The 27,501-nt window shown below is 41.7% G+C and overlaps 16 protein-coding genes and 3 non-coding genes across 19 annotated transcripts; 7 read left to right on the top strand and 12 right to left on the bottom strand.

Moving 5' to 3' along the window:
• Positions 1–22: 22 nt before the first annotated feature.
• Positions 23–94, top strand: EHEL_070190. Its single transcript has one exon. It is a non-coding gene; the product is annotated as a tRNA-Gln (tRNA).
• Positions 95–128: 34 nt separating this feature from the next.
• On the bottom strand, positions 129–2,786 carry EHEL_070180 (uncharacterized protein; the record flags this gene model as incomplete). The annotated part of the gene is made up of 1 exon (XM_003887478.2): positions 129–2,786. The coding sequence occupies one exon, from the start codon at positions 2,784–2,786 to the stop codon at positions 129–131; it is 2,658 nt and encodes an 885-aa protein (XP_003887527.2).
• Positions 2,787–2,866: 80 nt separating this feature from the next.
• EHEL_070170 (transcription initiation factor IIE subunit alpha) lies at positions 2,867–3,733 on the bottom strand (the record flags this gene model as incomplete). The annotated part of the gene is made up of 1 exon (XM_003887477.1): positions 2,867–3,733. One exon carries the CDS (start codon positions 3,731–3,733, stop codon positions 2,867–2,869), a length of 867 nt encoding a protein of 288 aa, XP_003887526.1.
• An 85-nt stretch (positions 3,734–3,818) lies between these two features.
• Positions 3,819–4,250, bottom strand: EHEL_070160 (uncharacterized protein; the record flags this gene model as incomplete). The annotated part of the gene is made up of 1 exon (XM_003887476.1): positions 3,819–4,250. The coding sequence occupies one exon, from the start codon at positions 4,248–4,250 to the stop codon at positions 3,819–3,821; it is 432 nt and encodes a 143-aa protein (XP_003887525.1).
• Positions 4,251–4,312: 62 nt separating this feature from the next.
• On the bottom strand, positions 4,313–6,121 carry EHEL_070150 (uncharacterized protein; the record flags this gene model as incomplete). The annotated part of the gene is made up of 1 exon (XM_003887475.1): positions 4,313–6,121. The coding sequence occupies one exon, from the start codon at positions 6,119–6,121 to the stop codon at positions 4,313–4,315; it is 1,809 nt and encodes a 602-aa protein (XP_003887524.1).
• Positions 6,122–6,166: 45 nt separating this feature from the next.
• Positions 6,167–7,342, top strand: EHEL_070140 (ATP-dependent 26S proteasome regulatory subunit; the record flags this gene model as incomplete). The annotated part of the gene is made up of 1 exon (XM_003887474.1): positions 6,167–7,342. The coding sequence occupies one exon, from the start codon at positions 6,167–6,169 to the stop codon at positions 7,340–7,342; it is 1,176 nt and encodes a 391-aa protein (XP_003887523.1).
• A 43-nt stretch (positions 7,343–7,385) lies between these two features.
• On the bottom strand, positions 7,386–8,579 carry EHEL_070130 (histidine acid phosphatase; the record flags this gene model as incomplete). The annotated part of the gene is made up of 1 exon (XM_003887473.1): positions 7,386–8,579. One exon carries the CDS (start codon positions 8,577–8,579, stop codon positions 7,386–7,388), a length of 1,194 nt encoding a protein of 397 aa, XP_003887522.1.
• A 159-nt stretch (positions 8,580–8,738) lies between these two features.
• Positions 8,739–9,044, top strand: EHEL_070120 (uncharacterized protein; the record flags this gene model as incomplete). Its single annotated transcript, XM_003887472.1, has 1 exon — positions 8,739–9,044. One exon carries the CDS (start codon positions 8,739–8,741, stop codon positions 9,042–9,044), a length of 306 nt encoding a protein of 101 aa, XP_003887521.1.
• Positions 9,045–9,065: 21 nt separating this feature from the next.
• Positions 9,066–10,061, bottom strand: EHEL_070110 (DNA-3'-phosphatase; the record flags this gene model as incomplete). Its single annotated transcript, XM_003887471.1, has 1 exon — positions 9,066–10,061. The coding sequence occupies one exon, from the start codon at positions 10,059–10,061 to the stop codon at positions 9,066–9,068; it is 996 nt and encodes a 331-aa protein (XP_003887520.1).
• Positions 10,062–10,107: 46 nt separating this feature from the next.
• Positions 10,108–10,989, bottom strand: EHEL_070100 (uncharacterized protein; the record flags this gene model as incomplete). The annotated part of the gene is made up of 1 exon (XM_003887470.1): positions 10,108–10,989. The coding sequence occupies one exon, from the start codon at positions 10,987–10,989 to the stop codon at positions 10,108–10,110; it is 882 nt and encodes a 293-aa protein (XP_003887519.1).
• A 74-nt stretch (positions 10,990–11,063) lies between these two features.
• EHEL_070090 (uncharacterized protein) lies at positions 11,064–15,035 on the bottom strand (the record flags this gene model as incomplete). The annotated part of the gene is made up of 1 exon (XM_003887469.1): positions 11,064–15,035. One exon carries the CDS (start codon positions 15,033–15,035, stop codon positions 11,064–11,066), a length of 3,972 nt encoding a protein of 1,323 aa, XP_003887518.1.
• A 92-nt stretch (positions 15,036–15,127) lies between these two features.
• On the top strand, positions 15,128–16,009 carry EHEL_070080 (gene silencing histone chaperone; the record flags this gene model as incomplete). Its single annotated transcript, XM_003887468.1, has 1 exon — positions 15,128–16,009. One exon carries the CDS (start codon positions 15,128–15,130, stop codon positions 16,007–16,009), a length of 882 nt encoding a protein of 293 aa, XP_003887517.1.
• A 45-nt stretch (positions 16,010–16,054) lies between these two features.
• EHEL_070070 (uncharacterized protein) lies at positions 16,055–16,714 on the bottom strand (the record flags this gene model as incomplete). The annotated part of the gene is made up of 1 exon (XM_003887467.1): positions 16,055–16,714. The coding sequence occupies one exon, from the start codon at positions 16,712–16,714 to the stop codon at positions 16,055–16,057; it is 660 nt and encodes a 219-aa protein (XP_003887516.1).
• A 93-nt stretch (positions 16,715–16,807) lies between these two features.
• Positions 16,808–17,119, bottom strand: EHEL_070060 (60S acidic ribosomal protein P2; the record flags this gene model as incomplete). The annotated part of the gene is made up of 1 exon (XM_003887466.1): positions 16,808–17,119. One exon carries the CDS (start codon positions 17,117–17,119, stop codon positions 16,808–16,810), a length of 312 nt encoding a protein of 103 aa, XP_003887515.1.
• A 54-nt stretch (positions 17,120–17,173) lies between these two features.
• Positions 17,174–17,902, bottom strand: EHEL_070050 (NGG1p interacting factor 3-like protein; the record flags this gene model as incomplete). The annotated part of the gene is made up of 1 exon (XM_003887465.1): positions 17,174–17,902. One exon carries the CDS (start codon positions 17,900–17,902, stop codon positions 17,174–17,176), a length of 729 nt encoding a protein of 242 aa, XP_003887514.1.
• A 65-nt stretch (positions 17,903–17,967) lies between these two features.
• Positions 17,968–21,912, bottom strand: EHEL_070040 (DNA-directed RNA polymerase subunit beta'; the record flags this gene model as incomplete). The annotated part of the gene is made up of 1 exon (XM_003887464.1): positions 17,968–21,912. One exon carries the CDS (start codon positions 21,910–21,912, stop codon positions 17,968–17,970), a length of 3,945 nt encoding a protein of 1,314 aa, XP_003887513.1.
• Positions 21,913–21,982: 70 nt separating this feature from the next.
• On the top strand, positions 21,983–22,753 carry EHEL_070030 (uncharacterized protein; the record flags this gene model as incomplete). Its single annotated transcript, XM_003887463.1, has 1 exon — positions 21,983–22,753. One exon carries the CDS (start codon positions 21,983–21,985, stop codon positions 22,751–22,753), a length of 771 nt encoding a protein of 256 aa, XP_003887512.1.
• Positions 22,754–23,370: 617 nt separating this feature from the next.
• Positions 23,371–24,682, top strand: EHEL_070020. The gene has a single exon (XR_009467984.1). It is a non-coding gene; the product is annotated as an 18S ribosomal RNA (ribosomal RNA).
• Positions 24,683–24,726: 44 nt separating this feature from the next.
• Positions 24,727–27,237, top strand: EHEL_070010. Its single transcript, XR_009467983.1, has one exon. It is a non-coding gene; the product is annotated as a 5.8S-23S ribosomal RNA (ribosomal RNA).
• Positions 27,238–27,501: the final 264 nt, after the last annotated feature.

The following is a 27,501-nucleotide window of genomic DNA, read 5'->3' as shown; positions in this document are numbered from 1 at the left end:
GGACCCCCAAATGGAGGGAAGAGGTTCCATAGTGTAATGGTTAGCACCCTGGACTTTGAATCCAGTAATCTGAGTTCGAATCTCGGTGGAACCATTCTTTTCGTTCTATCTCTTAAAATCAATATGTTTTATTTAACCGTGCAAAGCCTCAGCATATCTATGTCACCAGGTCTCACATCCTCCTCAAAAAGAATATCTTCATTGGAGACTCTTATCTCCCTCCTTGTCCTGCTCAGAATGTGGATATCAGAAAACAGCTCATACAACTTGAAAAGAAGCCGATTTCTATCAAAGTCATAAGAGTGAGCCATGCTGTTAATCCCCTTTATGACTTTGGCAAAGTCCTTTTTCTCAAACTTTGTTACCTGAACCATAAGATAATAAGTCTTGATAGGGCATTCATCAAATATATCCAATAGCCTATCTACAACTCTGGACCTATGTCTGGAGTTATTGTAGATATCAGATACCATCCTGAACTCAGCAATCTTTCTCTTCTCTTTGAACATTCTTCTTTTATTCTCAATGGCCTCTTGCATAGTGCTCAGCGTTGTTTCAAAGTATGCAAAGACCATTTCCGGAGAAACAAGGTGACAGGAGAAGATCACCGGGATTGACACGTGTGGAAGAATGGCTCCGGCTTTCGTTGCCTTCTTCAGCAGAATACATGCTTCCTTGGAGACATTTGTGTGGCCTGACTTTGCCCCATGCACTATGAAGCTGCAATTCTTTGCTAAAGTCTCAAAGGCAAGAGCGTAGGCTCTAGTTGCAGCACTGAGCTCAATAGCTTCACTTAAAAATGAGAGAAACTCCGTGCAAACAGCCGCCTCCCTCTCCTCTAGCCCGCTTTCCATTCTGGACAGTATCTCTTCCAACTTCCACTTGTAAACTACTCCAAAGTCAGGATCAAACCGAAGATTATATACAAGTCCAAGCTCCTTATTCAGGGACCACGGATATTCGGAAAAGTAATCCCGCATCCACGGGCTCCCACAAGAACCAAGTATTGCAACAAAGTAGTCGGTCCTTCTAGGAAATCTCATTTCTGCATATCCTAGAATGTTGATAAGCATCCCAGCATTTCTTGTATATGGGCTATAAAACACAAGCTTTCGGAGAAACACTGCAAGCCTTTGCTTTAGCTCGGAAGAAAACCTTGGCTTTAAATTCATAAGCACCTTCAGAACATTGTTATAGAAAGGAACATTTTTGCTTTTGACTATTTCTTCCGCAGAGTTTAGCAGGACTGACGCAGCATATACCTCATCAACACTGTCCGGATAAAATTTAGAATACAAGGCTGCTAGCTCTGCAACAAATACGTCCTCTATAGAAGGTATGCTTATCTTCATGAACCTACAAATGTTTTTGTCCTCATAGGAATAGAACACTTTTGCAAGCAGTCTAATATCTTCAATCTTGTACTCAACATCCCTGGTATCCTTGTTGCCTAGCAAATCTATATACGCTCTGTAGCATGCCTCGGTCTGAAGGCTATCTTTGATCTTGTCAAATATTATCTTCTTTATTGAAGAAGACTGTAATCTCTGCATTCCACTCTCTAAAGCCTTTATGTTTATCTGGCCAATAATGTTTACCACGCCCCTCACAACAGTAATTCGTTTGTCTTCAACATGCTTCCTTGCTATCTTTAGAATCCTCCAGGCTATTTTCTTCCCTATCACCATTCCATCAAGTTGAATACTGCAAAGAACTTTGGCTGCTCTCATTCGAGACTCATGCTTCTTACTATCTAATATTCGTAACAGCAGAACTACGAAGGACCTGATGATCCTGCAAATGGTTGCAGAAGGCCTAAGGCTTCTAAAAACACATCTAAAACATGTAATTTCCTCTTCAGAATACTCATTCTTTCTTAGAATACCCACCATGTTTTCCAGAAAGAGACTTAAGAGCTTAGAGTCAAGATTTTGTCTATCTTCACCAAGCATCTTTAAATACCTAAATGCAAGCGACACACACAATATTCTAGAACAGGGCGTAGGGTGGCTGATTAAGGAAGTCTCACTGGGGTGATATGAAGAAAACTTCTCGGAGAGAATGTCAACGAAACTCTCATGCTTCTTTTCAATTACATATGGCCCCTGGAGTACCATACGCCTGTATATGCACAAAATAACATGGTCTCTGAAGTTCATTCCGCCCACATCAAATGTATCCAGAGAGTCCATTTCATGAACAATAGCCTCAAGATCTCTGTCCGGAAGGGCCAAATCAGTCTGGATGTACACTTCAAAGGCGAATATCTTCGTGGTGTCTATAGCTCTACTCTGCCTAAGAAAAATCCTAAACAGAAACATGCAAATCGATTCTCTGTTGCATCCCAGAATGTTTTCTTTCACAAACACACAGATTTCCTGGAGTATGCTAATAAGAACACCTTGCTCCCTTTTGTCCAGGTCATCTGTGATTCGCTCCGAGCCCAGTTTTAGAAATTCTTCCACAATCTCCACAGCAGACATGCTAAAATAATTCCTTCTTATTCTAAGCCAAACGAGGATGTTTCCCATTGCGTCTGATCCCTTTCTAGCCTCATCCTTTCCCCACTCTAAAAATCTATGGCGTAGAAAGGGGCACTCCATCACTTCAGAAACAGCCTTAGAAAGAACATCATCAGCAGCACTCTTCTTTGCCAGGTCAACGACGGCCACTATTTTGTCTTCCAAGGATTTGTCTTTCTCAACGGCTAGAGAGTTACTAGCCCAGGTCTCCTTCCTATCCACTCTAACCAAAGCTCTTACCTCAATCTCATGATTCTCATTCATAGAAAATCCCATCCTTCTCTCAAAATATTTCAAAAATTAAGATAAAGCTTACTTCACATTTATTGCCTGTACCCATGGTCCTAGTCCTCATGATATCTGGAATATATCTCATAATACTCCTCGTATTCAGTCTCATTCATCATTTCTTTGTCTTCCTCAGTAACATCAGAAAATAACTTCTTAACCCCATTCACAGTTACATATTCATCTATCTTTATATCCTTCTTGTGATCATTCCTAGTGTCGGCAGCATAGGTCTTTCCCACATCAAACTCTTGCACAGATGGAAAAGCCACCTGAGAAACCTCTTCTTCTTTCGGGGCTGGCGCTTGCTTATCCTCCTTTTCCTTTTTCATTTGGAGAACTTGGAAGTAGTCCATCGATGGAATGCTGAACTTATCTGTCTCCTTCAATAAAAGAACAATGTCATCCAGCTCAGACATCAAGTTCGAATACATCATACAATCGGCACTTCTGTCCTTCTTATTTTCCACAAGATCCCCCTTGCAGTCCTCACATTTGAATACGTAGTTTTCCATAAGACTCTGTGCATCTAAGGAACTATACTCCCTCCCACACTCCATGCACATATATCCTTCTGTTTGTGCCATCTTTATGCTGTTCTCCAGATTCTTTGTCATCTTGAATATCTTGTACTTTATAACATCCCGAACCTCAGCGTAGTTGATGTAGTACACAGTGCGCAAGATCTGTCCGTTGTCTTCTCTATTCTCCACCTTTGTTTCATACTTAATCATCTTGTCTTCCTTCAGCTTTATGACTAACCGATTGACCTCCTTCGAAAGCATCTTCATTCTTTCACAGAGCTCAGTATCGTAAAGAAGAGTCTTCTTAAGTAGAATGTCGGTTATGACAACATGATGCGGCTCGTAGAACTTCCTTACCACCTTCTTTATAAGTTTGTTCATCACAGGCTCATAATCCATTCCCCTGGGTGAAGATAAGGAAATTTTCAAATATCTTCGTCTGGTAATCAGAACATGTTATCGCCAAGGAAACTCCAAAAACAATTTAATCCCCAAACAAATACTCCATTATGGACGTAAAAATCCCTTTTTTCCTTACAAAAATATCGTGATCTTCAATGACTCCTCCACCCTGTCGAAAAGTCCCTATAATCTCATCTTCAACCATAGTTGTATTTAGCCTGAGGCATCTCTTTACACTGTCTTCGTTATCAAATAAAACATTTATCCAGTTCTTCCCATACTCCACCTCTAGGACATCCCCACAAGACTTAACTGCATCTATAACAGCATCGAGGTTTCCCGGCGTAAATCCGTATATCGTCACGTACTTTTTCTTTACTCGATGCTGTGAAACCAACGGCTCCTCATAAAGCGTGTTCTGAGGTATAGATGTGGATTTGGCCTCAGATGTAGCCTCTGGAATGTCTTCAGACTTATTCTTTCTCTTGAACAAGCTCGGGTGAAACTCAGTCATCAGCAGGGAGGGAAATCTTACGAAATTTCATAAGCTTAAAAACTCAAAAATCTCTTTCAACTCTATCTAAAAACCTTGGTCAAGTAGAACATTACTGTTTCCTCAGAAGCCCGGAAAGCATCAATCACAAACCGCATTCCCTTTCCTCTCATACTCCTAAACTCTTCAAGCGAAGAACATCCTCCTAGTTTGTACAAGGATTCTAAATCAAACTCATCCATCCAGAAGTTATTGAACAGGTAGACAACAACAGTCACCTCGTTGCATATACTTATGTATCCGGGAAGCTGCTGGGCTTGGACTCCATTGCTGAAGTAGGTAACAGAGGTGCCATCCATAAGTGTCGGAGACTCATCAAATATAAAGTTAGAAAAGTCAACGTCAACCAATATAGCATCAACCATGTACTTCTTAGACTCGTTCAATACCAACTTTTCCACCTCGTTGTAGATATCCCTCAGATTTATTTCTAAAGGTGCCATGAAAGGAATTATCTCGCACATCTCCCCAGATATCTTCTCTTTTCGGGACAAGTACATCTCTTCGATGCTCAAAAAGTCATCTGGAATATATCCCACAGCCCCGAATATAAGATTACACTTTGGCGGCTCTTCCTCTTTCTTCTCGAGAAAATCGTCTTCGTCTTCAGATTCTTCGAAATTGATTGCCATCCGGCTTCTCCTCTTGGCATCCGCTTCATCATCACTGAGCTTTCTTTTTGAAGGGTCCTCTGCCATGTCCTTAAGCTCTATTTGTGTGTAGATGGTAGAGACATAGAACTCCGACCTTCCTCGTCTTGAAACCCTTAGATTGGTGATTCTTACATATTTGCCAACCTCCATTTCGTAGAATTCTTTCGATGAGTTGTAGAATAGAAGAACCTTATATTTTCCCATTCGAACCAGATAATATTCTTCAAGATATCCTGCATTCCTTCTGTTCAGGACACTTAAATACTCGATTTTTCCAAGTGCTTCAGCAAATATAGATGCTGGCATCTCCTGACATCTATCCAGCTTGATCTTGAACATCTCCTTAGCACTAACTTCTTTGCAGCAAAAGTATCTTGCCTCAGTAAACCTGTTGTGCTCTACAACCAGAGGCCCCTCAATGATAGGCTTTTTTCTGCACTTAGTTAGGCAAATGTAATCTCCAATCTTCATGGAGGAATATGGAAGGTCTTCTCCCCAAACAAACACCTTGATAGAGTCTAGTGCAGAAGTCAGAAGAATGAAAAAATAATAAGGGTGCTTTCTTGCGTAGGTCACAGAGCTCATCCTTGTCTTGTATATAACACGCCCGCATATTGGAGACTTCTGCGTGCTTCTATTATACCACCCACTCTTGGAAGTCGCCCTGGGGGAATCGGCTGGAGAAAGCTCACCATGCTTATCCTTACTGCTAAGTATGTCATCGTCCTTTGCCATTGGAATTTCAAGAGGACTGTATGGGAGTGTGTCGTTCAAGAATGGAAGGAGAATTCTTTCTGAAAACTCTTTTGGGACTTCACAAGGATAACATTCACCTGGATTTGAATTAGGATCAGGTGTGGTTCCCTCACCGGCATCCAAGCAAGTTGTATCTGCATTGCCTCTCACAGTGAGGTAAACATTGGAATCGAACTCTCTCCCATAAATAGATAGATAAGAATACGTCTTTGGATCGGTAACTTCAAAAACTATTCCATCCTCCTCCTCCTGCACTCTGATCCAATCGTGCTTGTAGCACATCCCCTTCCTTACTCTAGCCCTCATTTTGCCAGAAACCTTCTTAACGCTAATCTTCTTTCCGTCAAATAAAAACATTTTGAAGTCGTAAATACCTTTCAATGATATTTCTCTGTATATCTCCAAAATTTCATATTCCTCCATGTGGGGTCAAGTAGATGTGTAAATCATGTTGAATGGAACCCTTTGATGTTTCAGGAGGAGAAAAACAAGCTTTACGAGGAATATGCACAAGCCTTACTCAACAATGAGAAGGCATACAAAGCGCTCAAGATGGAGCAAGAGGTGTATAAGCAGACCCATAAACACTACCTGAAAAGCGAAAACGATGTGAAGGCTTTGCAAACAGTGGGGCATATAATTGGTGAAGTCTTAGAAAAGCTGAGTGATGAGAAGTTCATAGTCAAGAGCAGCCAGGGCCCAAGGTATGTCGTAGGGTGTATGAAAGCGATAGACAGAAAAAAAATAACCACTGGGACAAGAGTTGCATTGGACATTACAACTCTGACTATCATGGTTGTACTTCCCAGAGAAGTGGATCCAATGATACACTCGATGGGTGAGGAAAGTCCTGGAGATGGTATTTCCTTTGAGTCTGTTGGAGGGCTTAAGGACCAGATCAGGGAACTAAGAGAGGTTATAGAGCTCCCGTTAAAAAACCCCGATATATTCAAGAGAATTGGGGTCCGTGCCCCAAAGGGGGTTCTTCTGTATGGGCCTCCTGGAACAGGCAAGACCTTATTAGCAAGGATAGTTGCTGCTACAATGGATGTGAATTTTCTGAAGGTAGTATCGTCTGCGCTAATTGAGAAATACATAGGAGAGTCGTCACGTATGATCAGAGAGATGTTTGCCTATGCAAGAAGAAAAGCGCCATGTATAATATTCATGGATGAGATTGATGCGATTGGGGGGAAGAGGTCTAGGGAGTCGAGCTCGTCTGATAGAGAGGTCCAGAGAACGTTAATGGAACTTCTCAATCAACTGGATGGATTCAACGAACTTGACAATGTAAAGGTTATCATGGCCACAAACAGACCAGACATCCTTGACCCTGCACTTCTGCGTCCAGGAAGATTGGATAGAAAGATAGAAATTCCTCTTCCCAATGAGCAAGGAAGGAAAGAAATCTTGAAGATTCATTCCAGGCCTATGAATGCTATTGAAGAAATTGATTATGACTCACTAGTGAAATTGACTGCTGGGTTTAATGGAGCAGATCTAAGAAATGTTTGTACAGAGGCTGGCATGATTGCTCTGAAGGACGAGAGAGATTATGTAAAACATGAAGACTTTGTCAAGTCTGCTAGGAAAATAGCAGATGCAAAGAAATTGGAAACTAGACTGGACTATAAGAGGAAGTAAATGGATTGCTTTATAGGCATATACTTTTATTTTACAAATTGGGCTAAGCAGGGTTGGTCTTCGCTGCACCCTCATTTTTCTCTATTTTCTCCTCTGTGTCTGTGTCATCCCTTGTGTCTTTGGAATCGGGCTTTTCTGGATTTTTATCTGGAGCGCTGGGAATAGTCTTCTTCAGAAACCCCATGAATTCTCTTATAGGAATGTAGTCACTTGGGAATGACTTTGGCCTAACCACTCTATCATTGAACACCATCCGGACATACTGCTTTCCCATATTACACCACACCTCGATAAATAGTGCCGATGCATACGAAGGCCATTCGGATATCCCTGTGTCAAGGCCCGTGAGTACTGCACTCATGGAGGAATCATGCGCGGAATAAAGAAAGATGTATTTTTCCTCTCCTATGTCAAGAAGCAAGTCCCTGGCAAACCTTCCAAATGTGGTCTTTCTTCTTTCATCGGTACTACCCCCGATATTTGCCAGATATTCCCAGGCATCATTTGCTGCTTTTATGTGTTCTTCCACGCTCTTTATATCACAATTCAGCTCCTTGCAGTCTACCTGAACTCTGCTACATAGGCTTGTATAGTAGTGATCCACTCTTTCTTGCGGCCTTGGATGGCGGTTGAACGCATGATTGTCTTGGATTATATTTGGTTTGTCGAAAAATGCCGTGACATCCTCCTTTTCTTTCTGGGATGTGCACCCCAAAGTGTTTAATAAGGTATCGTCACTCACGGGTATTTCTACATTCTGCAGCACAGTATCCCCAGTAAGGCCTCTTATAACCCCGGCAAGAGAAGAGTGCGTTCTGGGTACTTTTGTAGCCCTCATCTTTATGCTCCCCTGCTCTATTTTCTTATCAAAAAGAAGAGACTTATAATTATTCTTTATAAATTTCCCAAGGGTGTCCATTTGCTTGAATCCTCTATACGTTAGGTCTCCCTCGCTGCACTCCTTCCTCTTACAGTCTGATATCATGCTATTGTTGAGGTTGCATGACATGCATTCCTGGCCTTCCCATGCCCTTGTGAGATTTCTGGTGGGGGCCCGGGCACCGTGCCTGAATATTACAAATAGCTTTTCAAGATTATAGTTCTCTGCTTTTGGTATAAACTTATATCCCGACTGGCAGTATCTACGGAATTGCTCTAGATCCTTCTCAGTACTTATGTTTCTTGTATCCCGTCCTCCACCAAATAGAAGGCTCATCCCAAGAAGGGTTTTTATCATCCTTGTTCGGTTTTTTCATCTAATTTGAATTTCTCTGATGTTTTAAGTATGATAAACAAAACGCTCTGCCACCCAATCCAGTTTGAGGGATTTGCACACCTCTTATAATTGGTTTTCCAGGTTTGATCACAGCATATCTTGGAGAAAGATAGAACTAGAATGGATGTTTTCTCTTCAAACAGCAAGGGAAGTTTGACTGTTGGACAGGACAATCACAAAAAGCAGAATGCCCTTCAGAATGCAGTCACAGGCTCTATTTTCGGTGGAGACTTTGAAGGAAAAGAAAAGTGCATCGGCGAGGGTTCTATTTGTGTAGGAAGAGTCAGGCTTCTCAAGGACTTCTATGAAAAAGGTGTCTTCCTCACTAGGAACATAAAGGTGAGAAAGACTCTGTATGACTTGAATCCAAGTGTTAGAGAAAGAATAAGAATGCTTGAGAATATCATAGTTAAACAGGGGATTTAATGGGAAATAGAGGCAAGCTCACTACAATTGCATTCTCGATAGCTTTACCTTTTTCTCTCCAAATCCGGAGCTATCAAATATAAATGGGACTTCGACACCATATCTTTTAACGATGCTGAGTATGCCAGGGTCAATCGGTACGAATTCCTTGTCTTCTTCTCCAGAAAGAGCTGCCAAGGTTTTTAAGTAGTTTATCACTTGGTCTGGATAGTTCAGATAGTAGATTGAGTATCTGTCAGGATGCTTGCTCATAACCATCTCAATAAAACCTTTATCCTTGCAATTGATCAGTACACAGCTTTTTAGGTTACCAGAAAATTCTTTTTCGGAAATAATCTTGTGGTCTGGAAAATATTTTCTGGCAAAAAATCTTTTTCCACAGTGCTTTCTTCTTCCGAAAACAAACACTATTTCCTTCTGCCCGTCAGCTTCGAATTGCCCTCTTCTATATTTCTGAATGTCAAGGTAGTCGTGGAAGTATATTACTTGGGTACCTCTGAAAAACTCATCTGGATGCTTGAATTCCATTCCAGCATTATATGCAAACTTGCTATCACACGAATTCGTATGGCCAGGGCCGAGAGAACAATTTACGGCATCACCCACATAAATCTTTTTGGTTATTTTGGACTCGTCTATATATTCCTTGCATATATATTCATACATCCCTGTAGATGGCTTCCTATACTCATTCTTCTTCAAGGCTGCTAGGAAGATAATCGGAACACCCAGATCAGCAAGGATGCTACACACCTTCTTCACAAATGCTTCTAGAGCGTTAATCCGGATAAGTCGTGATTGGTTTGAGGCTATTCCGATGAAGTAGCCTTGATTGTTTAGTTCCTTTATTTTGATAGGCACCTCCCTAAATAGATATCTCCAATCTGTAGATGTTTCATCAGGGCTGTTACAGATCAATGTCAGGTCAAGATCAAACATGATCAGCTTGTTTAAGCTCCTGTTCACTTCACCATGCTCGATGACAAGAAGTCCATCCTCTATATGTGATATCTTCATCAGGGTGTTATGGGTATTAGTTAAAGCCTTGTTAATGGAATTTCAATCATCCCATCCTTAGAACAACAAGTTTATGCTCTCCATCCTTTTTTACTTTCCATCTTCCAAGCTTTGGCTCCTTTCCAACACCCATCACAATGTGGTTACCGTTAAGGCAGATTGCATTGACAAATCCATTGCATTTGTAACTATCTATGATATCAATACTGCTCTCTGTGACGGAGGACAAATATAATGAGTCCTCTCCTCCAATAAATAGAAATCCATCCTTCCAGACCAAAGTTGTAACCACTTGAGGCATTGTGGAGGAATGAATGATACTCATAGTTGTCATGTCAGCAAGATAAACCTCGCCCGCATCATTTCCAACCACGAAATGTGTATTATTGACAAATGCAACCGCCTGTGGAAAGCCACTAGGTATCTTCATGCTTTTAACTTCAGAATGCTTCAAATCAAATATCCTTACAGTTGGATCAATCTCATAGATGCAGGCCACTTTCCCCACATCAGATACAGAAAGATCTATCATTCCCGACGGCGTTTCGTAGAACGTCTTACATATTTCAAGATTTTGGGTAAATACCAAAGCCTTTCCTCTGCTTGTTCCAACGACAACGTTTCCGGAAGATTGATCGTAGAGCCCCGTGTTAACAATTTTTTTTCCAAGTGAAGAGCCATTTCTAATACTCCTGTCCTGCAAAAGAATATAAAGGCTTCCTTTGTCTGAAAAGAGGAAAATGCATTCTTCGCATCCGACTATAGTTCTGACATTTTCCTTCACAGGTACTCTTCTAAGTTTCAGTGCGTTGTATTCCGTTTCTATTATGTATCTCTTCTTGAGGCTCACGTATATTTTACTCTCAGTTAGATGCAGAGACGTAGGCGCCCCATTGAGCTTTCTCTCAACTACCTTTTTAAGAATCATTGCAATGGCTGGGATCATAAATTTTTATTTGTACGGCTGAAGAGTAGTGGCATAGGAAAAGTCCATGAAGTTGCTCAAACACGCCCAAGATCTCCAAGAAGGCGTTCAATAATTAGTCCAAAGGCCCCCAGTCTTCCCCGATATCTTTTATATATCAACTCGAGTGATGGAAGAACAGCTTCCCTTTTCTCATAAAAAAGATAATTTCGGAGAAGGTACCCGCTCAAAGTAAACAAAGAATCTCCAAGCTCCATACTCGAGACAATATCGTTCAGCCTTTCTAAGGTTCTTGAAGAACTGGAAGTACAAAGAACATTGACCAGGGCTTGAGGCTCCTTGATATTCTTGTATGAAACATCTAGAAGGAGGTTCAAATAATCGGGAATTATTAAAGGTTGCAATTCCGGATACTCTAGCATGTTGAATGCTCTGATAAACAATTCCTTTTGGTGGCCCTGATCCTCCATCTTTTCTCCAGAGCCATAAAAGACCGATGTGTAAACGGGATTGGATACTAAGAGATACTCCTCTAGCTTCTTGGACGGCCTCATCTGTCTCAAGAGTTCTTTGATGTGTGTGGGATCTGTCTTCTCTTCAGAAAGCATTGATTCAAGAAGACTGATTTTATCAGAGCCTTTCAAGAACTTGAACAGGAAAGTTTTCCCAGTCTTCTTGAACAAATCGATCCCTAGCTTGCTGTTGTCGGCAAATATCTCCGACACTGCTAGATCGTCAATTCTGTTTCCTATTGTCCCAATGATTTTTTCTCTATACAATGGGTTTTGCAGAAGCTGTCGAAAAAGATCAATTGAAGAATTCTTGATGCCGAATTCTAGTGCCATGTCCAAATGCTTACCGGACTTGGCACATTCTATTAGTATTACCTCAACTACCTCTTTCTCGGAGATTTTCTTTAGCTTCTCAGAATCTTCGTTCATGCCTAGCGGGCAGAACATGTCTTCACTGTTGTTTCCGGAATGCATCTTATTCATGACATCTTGCAGATATCTTTCAACATACTTATCGTACTTCATAATTAGGTCGTTCAAGGAGCTCATGATAGCGTCGTAAAAAGAGCTGCTGTTTTCTCTGTACCTTAAGAACCAAAGGATGGTTCTATAAATGTTCTTTAACGTTGAGTTAGTGTTCACGACATTAGATTTCCATATCTCTAGTGCCTTCTTCCGGAGTGCCGAATGTGTATCGTTTCTTAGGATAAACAGCATTGCCAGTGCTCTATCGTCCCCAAGGCCCTTTTTGCTAAATAGCTCGAGGCAGAGAAGCCTGGTTTTCCATTGTCCAATAATACAACAAAATACAAGAAATTCCATTACTTCCATAGATTCAAAAGCCTTGGAAGCTATCTCTTGCTTTGTCGGGTCTGAGCTGAGAAATAGCCTCTTGAGAAGTGGCTTAAACACTGGAATGTATTTCTTAAAAAGAGGTAGTTCTGGTGCGTACGCCAGGAAAAAGGGCTCTATGTAGAGAGGCTCCTCCTCAGACTTTTCCTTAGAGGTGTCTGTGCAGCAGGCTTCTTTTCCTATTATCTTGTTAATAACTTTATCGTTAACTTCGTCGTCACAGGATTTAAGGCATTCAACCAGAAACTTGTTGACTCGGAGGGAGCGCCCCATGTTGCCGAGTAACTTATCAAAGGAGATGTCCTCCCCAAACTTCATCATCGATGATGCAACTTTACAGCATTCGTCAAGATAAAATGCATTTTCAATGACAAATGAAGACAGATTTTCAAATATAACAGGAAACACCTGCTTCAGGTCCCTAGGGTGGGCGATAAACTGCAAACTGTTGATTATAGCGAAGGCATCCTCCTTGAGATCCTTCATATGCATGATAAGGCTCTGGACCAGCATATTCAACGCATTGAAGCAAAGGTAATGGTTAAACTGCTGCCTTCTGATCGCCTCAAAGAAGGATTTAGCATATATCTTATCCACTATTGACTGAACCATCTGAGACTTGAGACATGACAGCTCTGGGGTTATGATAGGTATTTCCATGAGCAGCCTTTTACTCTCGTTACAAATCTGAATGTTAGAATTATGAAGAAGAGGAGTAAGAACATCAATGAATCTGACTGTGTGGCTGGGCGTGACAGAGCAGGAGTCCATGTTTTTCAGTATAATAAGCCTGAGATTCTGGGTACTCTTGGCTATAACTTCAAGCAATGGACTCATAATAGTATAAACCAAGTATTTGTTTTTTAGATGAACTGAGAGTATTGTATCAATCATCTGGTGTAATGGAATCGAGCATATTAGACCTAGGTCATTGAGACCAAGGATTTCGGTATAGCCCATACTGGTGGAAACAGCCTCCTCATTCAGATCAGTACTACCTCTGCTGCATATTTCATCAAAATACTCGCATACATAGTACTTTGCATCTTCCGGACGTATCAGCGTAAGAAGGTAAACAAACTCAACAACACCTGCAACAGGTATAGGATCCACTGACACACTCATCTTGTACACTTCGTTTCCATCCTCATTACATCCATAAACCGCCTCTGCATATGAATCTCCTGCTTCCACAGTATTTTCAATTAGCTCGGATTCATACTTTAGGATCTTATGGATGCATATGGCCTCCTCAATTGTACAGTTTTTTTTATCTATCTTTTCAAAGTATTTTCTGCGAAGGTCTGCATGCCGAAAGCAATAGTCAAAAGCGAGTTCTGGCCTCTTCTCGAGTAATATATCATAAACATCAAAGCGTAGAGTCTTAAACATCTGATCATATGCCTTCTCTATCCACATGGAATCTCCAACCTCAAATACTCTAAAGTCAAATTCACCCACCAGAGCCTTTCTGTAAATGCACTCCGACAGAAATTCTCTCTCGTCACTGTCTTGATTGGCTAGTACATCCATTATCTCGTGCACAGAAAAGGAACCAGAAACATAATCCACTGCCTCTTTTTTATAGATACCGTCCTCATAGACCATTGCCTTGTAAATAGATGGCCTATTTTCCTTGTAAGCACCTTTTCCATAGAGAAGAATTCCTCCTAAGTCCTCATCCTCTAAAATTTTGAACCTATCGATACATTCTATAAATATGTTTCTGTCTTTGCTTAGAGTATTCCATAGGGTCTTGCTTACGTCTCTTGGAATGTTTAATTCTAGAGCCTCGTAGACAATGTCCTTACATTTTTGTGCGTGCCCAGCATGCATTGCCACATACTTTATAGTCTGGGCAAGAAACATTACACCTATGTCACTTTTAAGAAGTTTTTCCACGTCGTAACCGCCAAAAACCCTTTGAGCAGACTCATCGTCTTCAGATACTTCATGGTTGCTCTTCTTGATGAAATTGTACACATCCATAAACACCATATACTTTGTAGGTGCCTCCTCAACTACCCCATTGTTAAGATATTCTTGAAGATCATTCTTATATTTTACTGAATCTTGAGAGCTGTCAGCAAGTGCATTCAGATAGTATTCGAAATCTCCGCGCTTCAGATACTTTTTTATCAAAAATAATCGTTCTTCTTCGTGCATGCACATCAGGTTTCTAGTCAAATACACAACCACACCGGGATATCTCACCAGCTCCGCTATTTTGACCCTAGTCATATGCCTCAGAGTATCTGGGTCGTGCTTTTCCATGTACAGCCTGGATTCTGTGATCTTCGAGCTTTTGTAGAGTTTTGTGAGAACCCTTTTGTAGTACTTACAGACAGTGTCTTCTTCTTCAAAAAGTATCTCAACAAAGCTTATTGGGAAGAAATCTGTTATCCAGGCAAAAAAAGATGCCACATACTCATTCACCAGCTCATTGTTTTTCATAAACGTTCTGATAGTCTCCTTGTGGAAACGTCCAAGCTTGTGGGTCTTGCACAGTTTCAGGCAATAAACCAGTTGCTCCGCTGACTTGTTAAATGAGGTCTCCAAGGCCTTGAGAATGTTACCTTCGAAGGAAATTCTTTCACCTTCATTTGCCGAATTGAGGAGAGATAGTGCGTCCTCAAGACTTATGGTGCAGTTTGTATGAATCCTCTTGCCTGCCTTTGATGCCATGGTTAGCCCCATAACATCAAATTTTTTATCTTTGTCTTCGTACCACTTTTTAGCATTTTAACCTAAAAATTTGATCCTCCTTTCTAAAGGCAATGGGGTACTTGAAACTTAAGAGTGTCGAGGTAGACAGCACCACAAAAAAGCTGATGGATCCGCTCAAGTTCAGCTTTCGGTTTGCATGCTCCAATGAAATAAAGTCCGGTGTGGAGTTTGTTGTTTTGTACAACATGGACGTGCACTCGGATGAAAATGATCAGGTACTTGCGGAAGTTGAAATTGCACCCATTCCCAAAGGTAAGATCGAATTCAGCATTGATGCAGATGCGCCTGATGTAAACAAGATACCTTTGGACGACATGTTTGGACTAACATCAATCCTCATTATTGGAAAATATAAAGGCCAGCAATTTATTAGGATAGGCTATATTGTTGATGTAAGTTACCCGGGAATACCAAGCAGCAAACTGATAAAGAACGACATTGAGGAGCCATCTGAGGAGATTGAAGATAAGGAAGAAGACGAGGAAGATGGAGAAGAAAACTCGGGAAGTGCTGGAGGGTCTAATGAGTCAGATTACATAACAGAGGATGAGGATGAGAATGCTGAGTCTGGAGAGCCAAGAACGTTTATGGAAGCGGTTGAGGACGTGGCTAACGAGGGGAAGGAAAGGATATTTGAATCTGAAGGGAGAGAGGAGGAAGAAGATGAAAGGGTTGGATCTGACTCGTACTCGGAAATTAACAGGGAACTTAACAAAAGCGTTGGAGAGGAGGCTGAATTAGGTAACGAAGACAAAGACGTATTTGAGTATTGCGGATACAGGATTGATAAAAGACAAATTGAGATGAAGCTAATGAATCCGCCGGTAATCAACTTATTTGAGATAGAATGGTCAGAAGAAGCCCCAGATAGGGAGAAATCTGATGCTAGTGATGAAGCCCCTCTAAAAAAACAAAAGGTTCAAGAATCTTAATCTAGTCGTGTTTATCATTAAATGTTTCTATCTGAGTCTTGAAAATCATGTTTTCCGGCATTTCCTTTTTCCTATGTTGAGCTGCTCCAAGTACTCTAGAATGTTTTGAGGCGGACTGTCCAGGTTAACAGGAACTTTGTAATACCATCTTTTAGAATATATCATCGAAGCCAGACAATACATGTAGAACGGTATGCTACTCCAATTCCAAAGTCCGAGAACGGTGACAAGGATAGAGTCAAGCAGGCATCTGTAAAGTCTCAACCCTTTCTTTTTATAGGCAATTATGTTGACCATGGCAACTTTGTAGAGAATTGTATTTCCCATCAAGTAAAACCATGTGGTGTAGAGTATTATGGACAGCACTGAAAAGACTCTACCGTACATTTTGTAAAGTATGAAGTTCCGGAAGAAGGCGTTTTTTATGGATTTTTCATTACTTTTCTTGCATTTCTCACAGAGTGGAAGCCTTCTGAAGTACTCACGAAATGTTGTGCACGCTATGGTCTTCTTTTCAGAGTATTTCGACTTACATCTCCTGCAAAGATGGTCCCTAACACACATTTGGTTTACGTCTTCTATGGGAAGATTTGAATACTCTTGCTTTTTGTCTTTATATATGTAATATATTTCACACTCCTCACAATAGTATTTTCCGCTCAGAGGAAGCATGTTTCTAGACTTGCAGTATTCACACTCACTCATAGTGAAGGGATGAAGGCTGCATTTTTAACTTGTCTAAATTGAAAAAAGAAGATATAAGGGAGAATAAAAATAGAATCGAGAAGAACATTTTAATTAAAATGCAGCAAAGATATCGAAATCCTCCTCCTCTTCTTCTTTGTTTTCGGCAGCCTGCGACGGGGCTGGCGTGTCAGCAGCCTGTGCAGGTGCAGATTCCCGAGCCGATGAAATTGCAAGCGATGCCATGAGCTCTTTTCCCTTCGACATCACTTCTTCCATACTTTTATCGGAAACTTTTGACAGAAACAAGCGCATGGTTTCAGGCTCAATCTCTGCACCTATCGCATTGAACAGATCAGCCATAGACCCTTCGTTGATCTCCTTTCCTACCTTATTGAACATGACGTAGGCTGCAACATATTCCATCTTCGAGGGTAAAATTTTTTAGCAAATATGATCCAGCCTCCATTATTCCTAGGTTCATACTATAGTAACAGGATCTTTATCCTTGGCCGAAATAAATATTTCATAATCCGGAAGTTCTTCCTGCAACTTTTCGGAAATATATTTCAAGCATATCCTTTCGCTATTGCTATGCTCCATTAGAATAACCGTTGCATTGTTTGCTATGCACGATAGGAGATCATGGTGGTTCATTTCCCCAGTAACAACAATCGAGTTTTTGAGAGGTATGTTCCGAAATGTCGCTCCCACGCCTACATGCATATACTCGGGAATGCTTTCCATCGTGTGCCCCCTTGCCAGGCATATTCTGAAGTTCTCCATTCCACTTTTCTCTTTGAGAATGCTTATAGCGTTTCTTATAGTCGATGTGTTAGGCCCACAGTTCTTTTTGTACAGAAAGGCACCGTTGTTAATTAAATTGTATACATAGGTGTTCATCAGCGGGTCGAGGGCAGTGTGAGGAGTAAAGACGCTGATTCCATTCTTAATGCATTCAATAACAACAGATTCCTTAGAGCCAAGCTTTTTTATGGCTTTGAATATTATGGGATGGTATGCAACAATGTTCTTGGCCCCAAGCTCGATGCATTCCTCTAGCACAGGCTCTGTAAGATCTATTGTCAAGAGAATTTTATTGTTTTGTGACCCTGAATCCACTATTACTCCCACATTGTCCCAGTCCGTTTTGGCTCTTCTTAGAGAGGCAAATCTGCCAATGGCTTTGCCTACCTCTTGGATTGACATTTGATGGGATGAATTCAATGTGCATATAAAGCAAGGCCAATCCAGAATTTATTGGTATCCAAGACCTAGGCCTTGCTGTTCCAGTACAAATCCATAGATCCAGTTCCGATGCAAATAGGAATCCCAAGAATTATAGACTCACTGACTCCACATATCTCGTCAGATTTACTTTGGACAGCCGCTTCAAACAGATAGTCGCTTGTCTGCTCAAAGGATGCTAGCATAAGAGTAGATCTTGACATCTTTGAAATTCCGAATCTCGTTATTCCAAAAACCTCTCCCCGATATGTCATCGTATCTGCCAGAAGCATTATGTGCCTTGGATCTATCTTGATTCCATGGTTACTTATGGTATATTCAATCTCATGGATTATCTGAGCTCTTGCCGCTTCAATTCCTAATACTTCCTCTACTTCCGTTACGCTGTTGCTAGTCGTTGTGCTACTCTTTACTCCGTCTGTATTTATGACATTCAATAGCCCATGCCCCTCAATGACAAGACTATAGTGTCCTCTGTTGCTATTTATAATCACCCGACTAACCTGCGGTGCACCACATATTCTTGTGCCCAACAGCTTCTTCTTGACTTTTTGGAGATTAAAGTAGCTCTGATCGTCAATCTTCTTGACATACACCCTTATGGAATTCTCGCTAGTGACCTTTGTTTGGTCAGGAAGATTTAAAGATTTCTCAATTTTGTGTATATCTAGATTTAACTTCAGGCGGGAGAGCGTTTCTAGATCTATGGTTACATCCAGGAAGATCTCATCCTTTCCAATGACTTCCGTTATCAAGCAGCAAACGTCCTTCAGAGAGATCTTATCAATCCGACCCTTTATAACCTCCGCCCGAAACAAGTTATATGGATCGTCCAGTTCTGCATTTATAATAGGTGTGCTAATATTACAAACAGCATTGATTATCTCTTTCAATCGTGGGACTCCAAGAGTTATGTTCATGCTAGCAACCCCAGCAAAATGGAATGTCTTAAGTGTCATCTGAGTTCCTGGCTCTCCAATGCTCTGCCCAGCTATTGCTCCAACAGTTGTCCCAGGTTCAATTATTAAGTCCATCATCTTTTGAGATATCGTCGAGAAAAATATCTTTGCAAAACCGTCGCATGAAAAGTAGGAATAAAAAGTCCCATCAAGGAGGAATCTATCTTCACGCTTCGATTCAATAAATTCAAGGAGGCTTTGTATAAATCTTTTGTTAACTATACGCTTAACAGGATATCCCTTAGGTATCGACTTCCTGAGATTATCAACAACATCCTGTTCCTTTAGTTCGAAAGGATATGGGGTCTGGCTTAAATCGAGATTCCGCAGGAACTTAGACTTGGACTGCAGAAATACCCTTTCGAGGTTAAAAGGGTCATCCCCCTCAGACATCACAGGGTCTATTTGGTCTTCTCCATATGCGAACTGCACCACCTCCATATTCGAATTCCTAACACTACCATCATACTGAATGCTTAAATCTTCAAGTGCTTTCATTAGACGTCTTTGCATATATCCTGTTTCAGCCGTTTTGACAGCAGTATCGACAAGCCCCTCTCTTCCACTCACTGCGTGGAAAAAGAACTCGGGAGATGTCAATCCATCAAAGAAAGAATTCAGAACAAATCCCTTTGATTCCGGAGTCTTAGATCCCTTTCGGAAATGAGGAAGGCACCTGTCATCCATTCCGTTTGGAATCCTAGTTCCGCTTACAATCTGCTGTCCCACACAGGCAACCATCTGAGAAACATTAATCTTCGACCCTTTTGACCCGCATGCCTGCATAGTATTTGGAGAGTTCCTAATGCTTAATTCCTTTATGCATATAGATCCACACTCCTCCCTAATCCGATTCAAAATCGAGGATATCTCCATCTCTAGAACCTCTTCATTGGATTCTAATCTCTTCGAATGCTCCAAAATCTTGTTCTTGCATTCCGAGTACCCCTTATTAACAACCATCTCTTTTTTTTGCCTTAATATGGGTCCAGGTTGCACATCATCAAGTCCTATGCTAAATCCAACTTCCCCAAGATACCTTGAGCACAGCTTTGTTATACTATTCATAACCCTCACTGCAGCTTTATTGCTTACCTTCATTATTGCATAGATGAGGCTATCTTTCTTATTCTCCCCTCCTATTATTGACTTATCAAGACGTCCAAAATAGTATGCATTGTCTAGTATCACCACACTTCCATCGTTAGGATCACTAAATGACTTAAACGACCTATTCTTTCCTATAAGAGAAATGCTTTTGTCTTGAAGACTCATGGCTCCTTCACTGCTTCCATAGAACGAGTCCTTGATAAGCGCTTCCACCAGCTGTTTCCCAGTAAAAAGCTCCACAGGCTTCTTTATGGCTGGCTTTACATTAATCCTAGTTTCAGAAAAATAGCTCACAAGCTGGCCAAATCTCTCTCTGTCAAAAAAAGTATCCTTTCCAGTTATTAAGTATAGTCCAGTAATGAAGTCCTGCGTGGCTGCTATAATAGGCTCCCCATGTCTCGGAGTAACGATGTTATTAGAAACAGACATTAGAATGGATGCCTCGGCTCGTGCTTTCTCTGTCTGGGGAACGTGAACATTCATCTCATCCCCATCGAAATCTGCATTGTAAGGTGTGCAAACACACTCATTGAATCTAAGAGTCTTGCTATTATGTACCTTGACCTTGTGGGACATAATGCTCATCCGATGAAGAGAAGGCTGCCTATTAAATAAAACCATATCCCCGTCTAATAAGTGCCGTTCAACAATCTCGCCATGCTTAAGCTCAGTATCCCTCTTGCCATACATCAGAAACCTCTTGAATTTCTCTCCAACAACATAGTTAGCCCCTGGATACTTCTCAGGCCCATTCAGTACAAGAGATTGCAGCTTCTTCTTGTTGAAACTCGTGACCCTTTCGGAAATAGTTAGTATTTTCGCCATCCTCTCAGGTATCCCTACCTCCTCGATACTTAGGTTAGGATCGGGCGAAATAACAGTTCTTCCACTAAAGTCAACTCTTTTCCCACTTAAATTGCATCTAAACCTTCCGTTCTTGCCCTTGAGCCTCTGGACTATTCCCCTTACAGGCTGGCCAGGAATGCCAACTTGTGGAAGCTCAGAGTTGATGAGTAGTGCACATTGGAGCTGAAGGTGGTCCCAATCCTCATTGATAAGATTTAGCGGATTTCCCTTCTCTATCCCTTCCTTTAGTACCTTGTTTGTATGCACAATCTCACTGATCTTAATCGTTATGTCATCCTCATTTGTTCCCTCATCATCCATGGATACACTTGGACGAATGCAAGATGGAGGAACTATAACATTTTGTATTATAAGTCTTTCCGGCGACTCAGAAAACCCAAGTAACTCATAGTCATCCTCTTTCATCATCTTAAACACATTGAGAGCCGTCAGAGGATTTATGTCCTCGTAATGGGAAAAGTGCGTTCCACCCTTCGCACTCCTATCCTTCTTCCTCTTTTCCGGGTCTTCAATCTCATGTACTATCCTAAATCCAAACGTTTTCTTGACCTGTCCATTTCTAGAAGAACATACAAAACACATGTTCGCTTTCTTGCACTCAGCGATCACTTTCCTTAAAATCAATTTTGTATCGTTTCCTCCAGTACTTTCTCTCAGCTTCTTTTTGAAATATATCTTTTTTTTCTCGCTAAGGAGAATGCATCCACAGCTCTTGCAAAGGCAGTTCAACGTCGAAATAGTACTCTTAATCAGCCCTATATTGAAAACCGGAAGCACGAGCTTTACCTCCCCAAAATGCCCAATGCACGTTGCAAGCCCTTCTCCGCACGTTGCACACTTATCCTTCTTGTTTCCAACACCCAGCCTTAGATCTAAAGGCCCGTTTGATAGAGGCACCCTTGTACTTATGTCATATAAGTCCTTGCTTGAAATCTCATGTACAGACAGACTAGAAATATCTTGTGGAGATAACAACCCAAAGGATATTCTTCTGATTCTTATGTCCACCTCATCTTCCTCAACTCTCTTGAGCATGGGTTGGGCGGTCCAGCCATGAATTCTGAAAAATTTGGTTTGAAACAAAATAGGAAGAGAAGAAAGGCCCATGGTAGAAAATATACAACTAGGCATGGAGAGAATGATATCCGAGTTGGAGGACTACAAGAACAGAGGGATATTCTCCCCAGACGAACTAAGAAAGATAGTGGAAACCAGAAGGAAATATGAGCTCAGATTGCAAAGGCCGGAGAAAAAGCTTTTGGACTTCATACGGTACATAAAAAGTGAATGCATACTAGAAAAGATAAGAGATAAACGAGTGAGAGAAAAAAACGCCGGCACATCGCTCCATGACATGAAAATATCAAAAAAAATCGTAGAGCTGTACAGATCTGCTTTGTACAGATTTAACGATCCAAAAATAATCTCACAATTCACTGCATATGTCATTGAAAAAAAGATGTATGGAGAAATGAAAAACGTATTTGCAGAGTGCTGCACCAGAAACCCGCTCGATGTGGATCTTTGGATATACTGCGGGTTCAAGCTGTTTGAAGTGGGGGACATCGAAAGTTCTAGGGCCATGTTCCTCAAGGGAATTAGAATGAATAGCAAAAACACTAGGATAAGAATTGAATTCTTTAGAATGGAGGTTATGTACGTTGAAAAAATAGAAGCACTTAATAGGGAAATAGGTTTGGATTCTGATGATAAAGACGATCTGGAAAGGGGTGAGGTAGCATTTGCAATCTTTGCTGACTGCTTAAACGGTTTATCTTTTACTGAAAAAGAGATAGAAGAGATTCTAGAAATATCTAAAAGCATCAAGGAGCTTAGAGAGAGGATTGAAGAACACATTAAAGACAGAGACATATAAATTAAACAGCCAATGGTACACAATTCGCTGTTGTAAATATTTTTGAGTCGATTTAGCTATATACTTTGAAATTCATCAACAACATCTATAATTTGCATAAAAAAATACTGGATATCATCGGGACATGTAAAGAAGTGACTATATTTGTGTTTTAGGTTACTTTAACACATGATTATGCCAAAGGCGTAAAGCATTTATGGAAAGACAGAAACAGCTGCTGTAGCCCAGAATTGATTTATTCTGCATATAAAGGCCTGAAATATCCGAGGTATTCACAAAAGTGAACAAACATCCACATCCTACAAGCTTATACACATCTGTAATGACAGCTAATATGAAAATTAGTGTGATTACTCTCCACTTTGTGATTGGGCCCTTATGATTACGCTTTTCAAAAGGTGCATACTTCTCTCTGTATGATCTTACTAAAACAAGAATGGTGGAAACAGCAGCAAAAATGGGATAGGTGTGTGTGATGAGAGAAAGGAGGGGAGTCCTATGAGAGAGAAGGAGAGTTGATGATGAGGATGAATGATTTTTGATGTGTTGTGTTGTGACTGGTTAGTATTTGTGTGTGGTGTGTTGTGTTTGTGATGATGTGTGTGAGTTTTTAGCATCAGGTTGATTCTGCCTGACGTGGATGCTATTCTCTGGGGCTAAGCCATGCATGTTTATGAAGCCTTTATGGGGGATTGACGGACGGCTCAGTGATAGTACGATGATTTGATTGGGAGCCTGGATGTAACTGTGGGAAACTGCAGGTAAGTTCTGGGGGTGGTAGTTTGTAGCTACTGCGTACCGAGTAAGTTGTAGGCCTATCAGCTGGTAGTTAGGGTAATGGCCTAACTAGGCGGAGACGGGAGACGGGGGATCAGGGTTTGATTCCGGAGAGGGAGCCTGAGAGATGGCTACTACGTCCAAGGATGGCAGCAGGCGCGAAACTTGCCTAATCCTTATTGGGGAGGCGGTTATGAGAAGTAAGATGTTTAGCAAGTATAAATTTGTTGTGATTTACTGGAGGGCAAGTCGGGTGCCAGCAGCCGCGGTAATACCTGCTCCAGTAGTGTCTATGGTGAATGCTGCAGTTAAAATGTCCGTAGTTGTTTGTATGTCTTTTGAGTGATGTTTATGGTTTTTAGTGGATGTAGTTTTATTGTAGCAGAGGACGAGGGGCACTGGATAGTTGGGCGAGGGGTGAAATACGAAGACCCTGACTGGACGAAGAGAAGCGAAGGCTGTGTTCTTGGACTTTTGTGGTGATGAAGGACGAAGGCTAGAGGATCGAAATCGATTAGATACCGTTTTAGTTCTAGCAGTAAACGATGCCGACTGGACGGGACTGTTTTAGTGTTGTCCGAGAGAAATCTTAAGTATGTGGGTTCTGGGGATAGTATGCTCGCAAGAGTGAAACTTGAAGAGATTGACGGAAGGACACCACAAGGAGTGGAGTGTGCGGCTTAATTTGACTCAACGCGGGGCAACTTACCGGTTCTGAAGTGAGTGTGAGAGTGTTTTTACATGATGCTTACGGCGGTGGTGCATGGCCGTTTTAAATGGATGGCGTGAGCTTTGGATTAAGTTACGTAAGATGTGAGACCCTTTTTGACTGTGCTCTATGGGGCAAGGGAGGAATGGAACAGAACAGGTCCGTTATGCCCTGAGATGAAGCGGGCGGCACGCGCACTACGATAGATGCCTATGTGGGCTACTGTGAGGGATGAAGCTGTGTAATGGGCTTCTGAACGTGGAATTCCTAGTAAGAATGATTGAACAAGTTATTTTGAATGTGTCCCTGTCCTTTGTACACACCGCCCGTCGCTATCTAAGATGACGCAGTGGACGAAGATTGAGAGGTCTGAGTCTTTCGTGTTAGATAAGATATAAGTCGTAACATGGCTGCTGTTGGAGAACCAGCAGCAGGATCAGTATGTTGATTTGATTATTTTGTGGGGATTTTTAGTTTTTTAGTTTTTCTTTCTCTATCCATGGGATTGATTGGCATTATCTGCGATGAAGGACGTGCTGGAGGACGATATGCCGTTTTTTTTAGCGGATGTCTGAATTAGGTGTTTGTGCGCCTGTGGACCCCTTTGACTTAAGCATATTACTAAAGGGAGGAGAAGAAACTAAATAGGATTATCTGAGTAGCGGCGAGTGAAAGGATATGAGCCTGTGTGGTAATCACGTGTGTGAGTTGTGAATTAGGATGACGATGCTGAGGACGGATTGGAATCTGTTTTCTTAGGGGGTGATAGGCCTGTAAGTGTTGTCTTTTTTTGTGATGAGTAGGGTTGTTTGGTAGTGCAGCCTGAATGTGGGTGGTATGTGCATCCAAGGCTAAATATGTGATGATGACCGATAGCGAATAAGTAGAGTGATTGAAGTGTGAAAAGATTAATGATGAGAAATGAAAATGGATTGAGTGAATGGGGGTTTTTTTCCCACCCGTCTTGAAACACGGACCAAGGAGAGGATGATTACATTGTTGAGCGAGAGCGATTGGATGTGATGATCCGACCCGAAAGATGGTGAACTATGTTTGTATTGATTGAAGGGATGCGAAAGTGTTCTGGAGGATCTAAGCCATTCTGACGTGCAACTCGATGGCATGATATGGACATAGGGGCGAAAGACCAAACGAACCATCTGGTAGCTGGTTCCCTCTGAAATGTCTCTCAGGACGGCGGCGACTGATTATTTATGTAAGATGTTGTAAAGCACTAATGACTTTTGTCGTTAAACTTTGAAGATGTCTTTTAATGATGTTGCTAGTGGGCATATTGTGGTAAGCATGATGTGCGAGGAGGGATGAACCTTTTTTGCGGCTAAGGAGTCTTATGCAAGGGAAGTGAATCTGGCGGTTTGATTTTGACAGTTGGACGGTGGCCATGGAGGTTGGCATCCGCTAAGAAACGTGTTGCAACGTACCTACCGAATTGGGCGCTGGAGAAAATGGAAGGGATTGAATTGCTATCTGATGCCGCTGTGGTTTTGCTGAGTAAGAGGGCGATATTATTCTGATGAAGGTCCTCGCGTGAGCGGGGGTGGAGGGGTGATATGAGCAGATCTTGGTAGTAGTAACAAGAAAATGATTTAGGATGTGGACGAGGGTTCCCTATTTTTAGGGGTGAATCGACTGTTTATACGGAGACGCATTGACGATTGTGTGTATGTATGCTTTGAGGCGACTTGATGATGACGGATGGGGGTAACCTTTACTCTAGGATAGCAGAACTAGGGTGATTTTTGTTGTGGATTGTTAAGAGACGAAGCAACTGATGTGGGGAGTGCCTGTTCCGATGAAAAAGAAGTGTATGTGTCGTACCTATACCGCATCTGGTGTCCACTGTTTGCCACGGAAGCGTTTTATTTAAAGGTTGTAAGGGAAGTCGGCAAAATGGATGTGTAACTTTGGGAGAAGGATTGGCTCTAGCGTGCTAGAACTGTTTATTGTGGGGAATCTGACTGTTTACTAAAAACATAGCTTTGCGAAAGGACGCAAAGTGAATTCTGCCCAGTGCACTTTTAGTTATGACTTTTTAAGTTTAAGCGAGTGTAAACGGCGGGAGTAACTATGACTCTCTTAAGGTAGCCAAATGCCTCGTCATGTAATTAGTGACGCGCATGAATGGAGCAACGAGATTCCCACTGTCCCTACGACTTGTATTGTGAACCTACAGCCAAGGGAACGGGCTTGGGCTGATCAGCGGGGAAAGAAGACCCTGTTGAGCTTGACTCTAGCATGTGAGAAGTGCTGGGGGTGGTTATGAAGAGAGGTGGGGAGTTTGTGCGAGACCACTATGACTGCGCCTCAGCGGTTTATTTATGGATGTGGGGAGTTTGGCTGGGGCGGCACGACTGCTAAAGATTAACGCAGACGTCCTAAGGCGGGCTCAGCGGGGAAGGAAACCACGCGTGGAGCACAAGGGCATAAGCCTGCTTGAGACTATTCCTATTGCGGGATTGTTTTGGGGGAAACCCTGGCCTAGAGATCCCATGTCCTATTAGTGTTTGGGACATGGGTGACAGAAAAGTTACCACAGGGATAACTGGCTTGTAGCAGCCGAGCGATCATAGCGACGCTGCTTTTTGATTCTTCGATGTCGGCTCTTCCTATCATCGTGAAGCAGAAATTGCGAAGTGTTGGATTGTTCACCCACCAACAGGGAACGTGAGCTGGGTTTAGACCGTCGTGAGACAGGTTAGTTTTACCCTACTGTGATTGACTGTGCAGTAAATCTTGATAGTACGAGAAGGAACTCTTGATTGCGACCTCTGGTGGAGCGGCGTGCCTGCTGGCTGTTGCGGAGCTACGTCGGGAGTATAATGGCTGAAGGCCTCTAAGCCTGAAGACTGACTGCGCTGTATTATGATTAGCGGAAGACGACCGTTGTGGATGCAAGCTGTACGAATGGAGGAGTATTCCGACATTTTGAGGCTGTGCATTTTGTGTTTTTGTGTGTGAGAGGGTGTGTTGTGTGTGATGCGTGGTGCTGTGTGGTGTTTTTTTTGTTTTGTGTGTGTTTGTTGTGTGTTTAGGTTATGGGTGAGTGATGATGTGTGTTGTGTGAGATAGTTGTTTGTGTTTATGCTGTTGTGTTTGTGTGTGATGATGTGCGTGATGTTAGTTTTAGTTTTTTTGTTGTGTGATTCTGGCTTTTTTTTTTATTTTGTGAATTGTGTATGTTGATGATTTTGATTATTGTTTGTGTTTGTGAGAGGGGTTTATGGAGTAGTTTTGTTGTGTG

This window comes from Encephalitozoon hellem, chromosome VII (assembly GCF_000277815.2).
Source record: "Encephalitozoon hellem ATCC 50504 chromosome VII, complete sequence".
Classification (NCBI taxonomy): Eukaryota; Fungi; Microsporidia; family Unikaryonidae; genus Encephalitozoon; species Encephalitozoon hellem.
The sequence above is the reverse complement of the archived record's forward strand: the minus strand, read 5'-3'. Positions and strand labels throughout refer to the sequence as shown.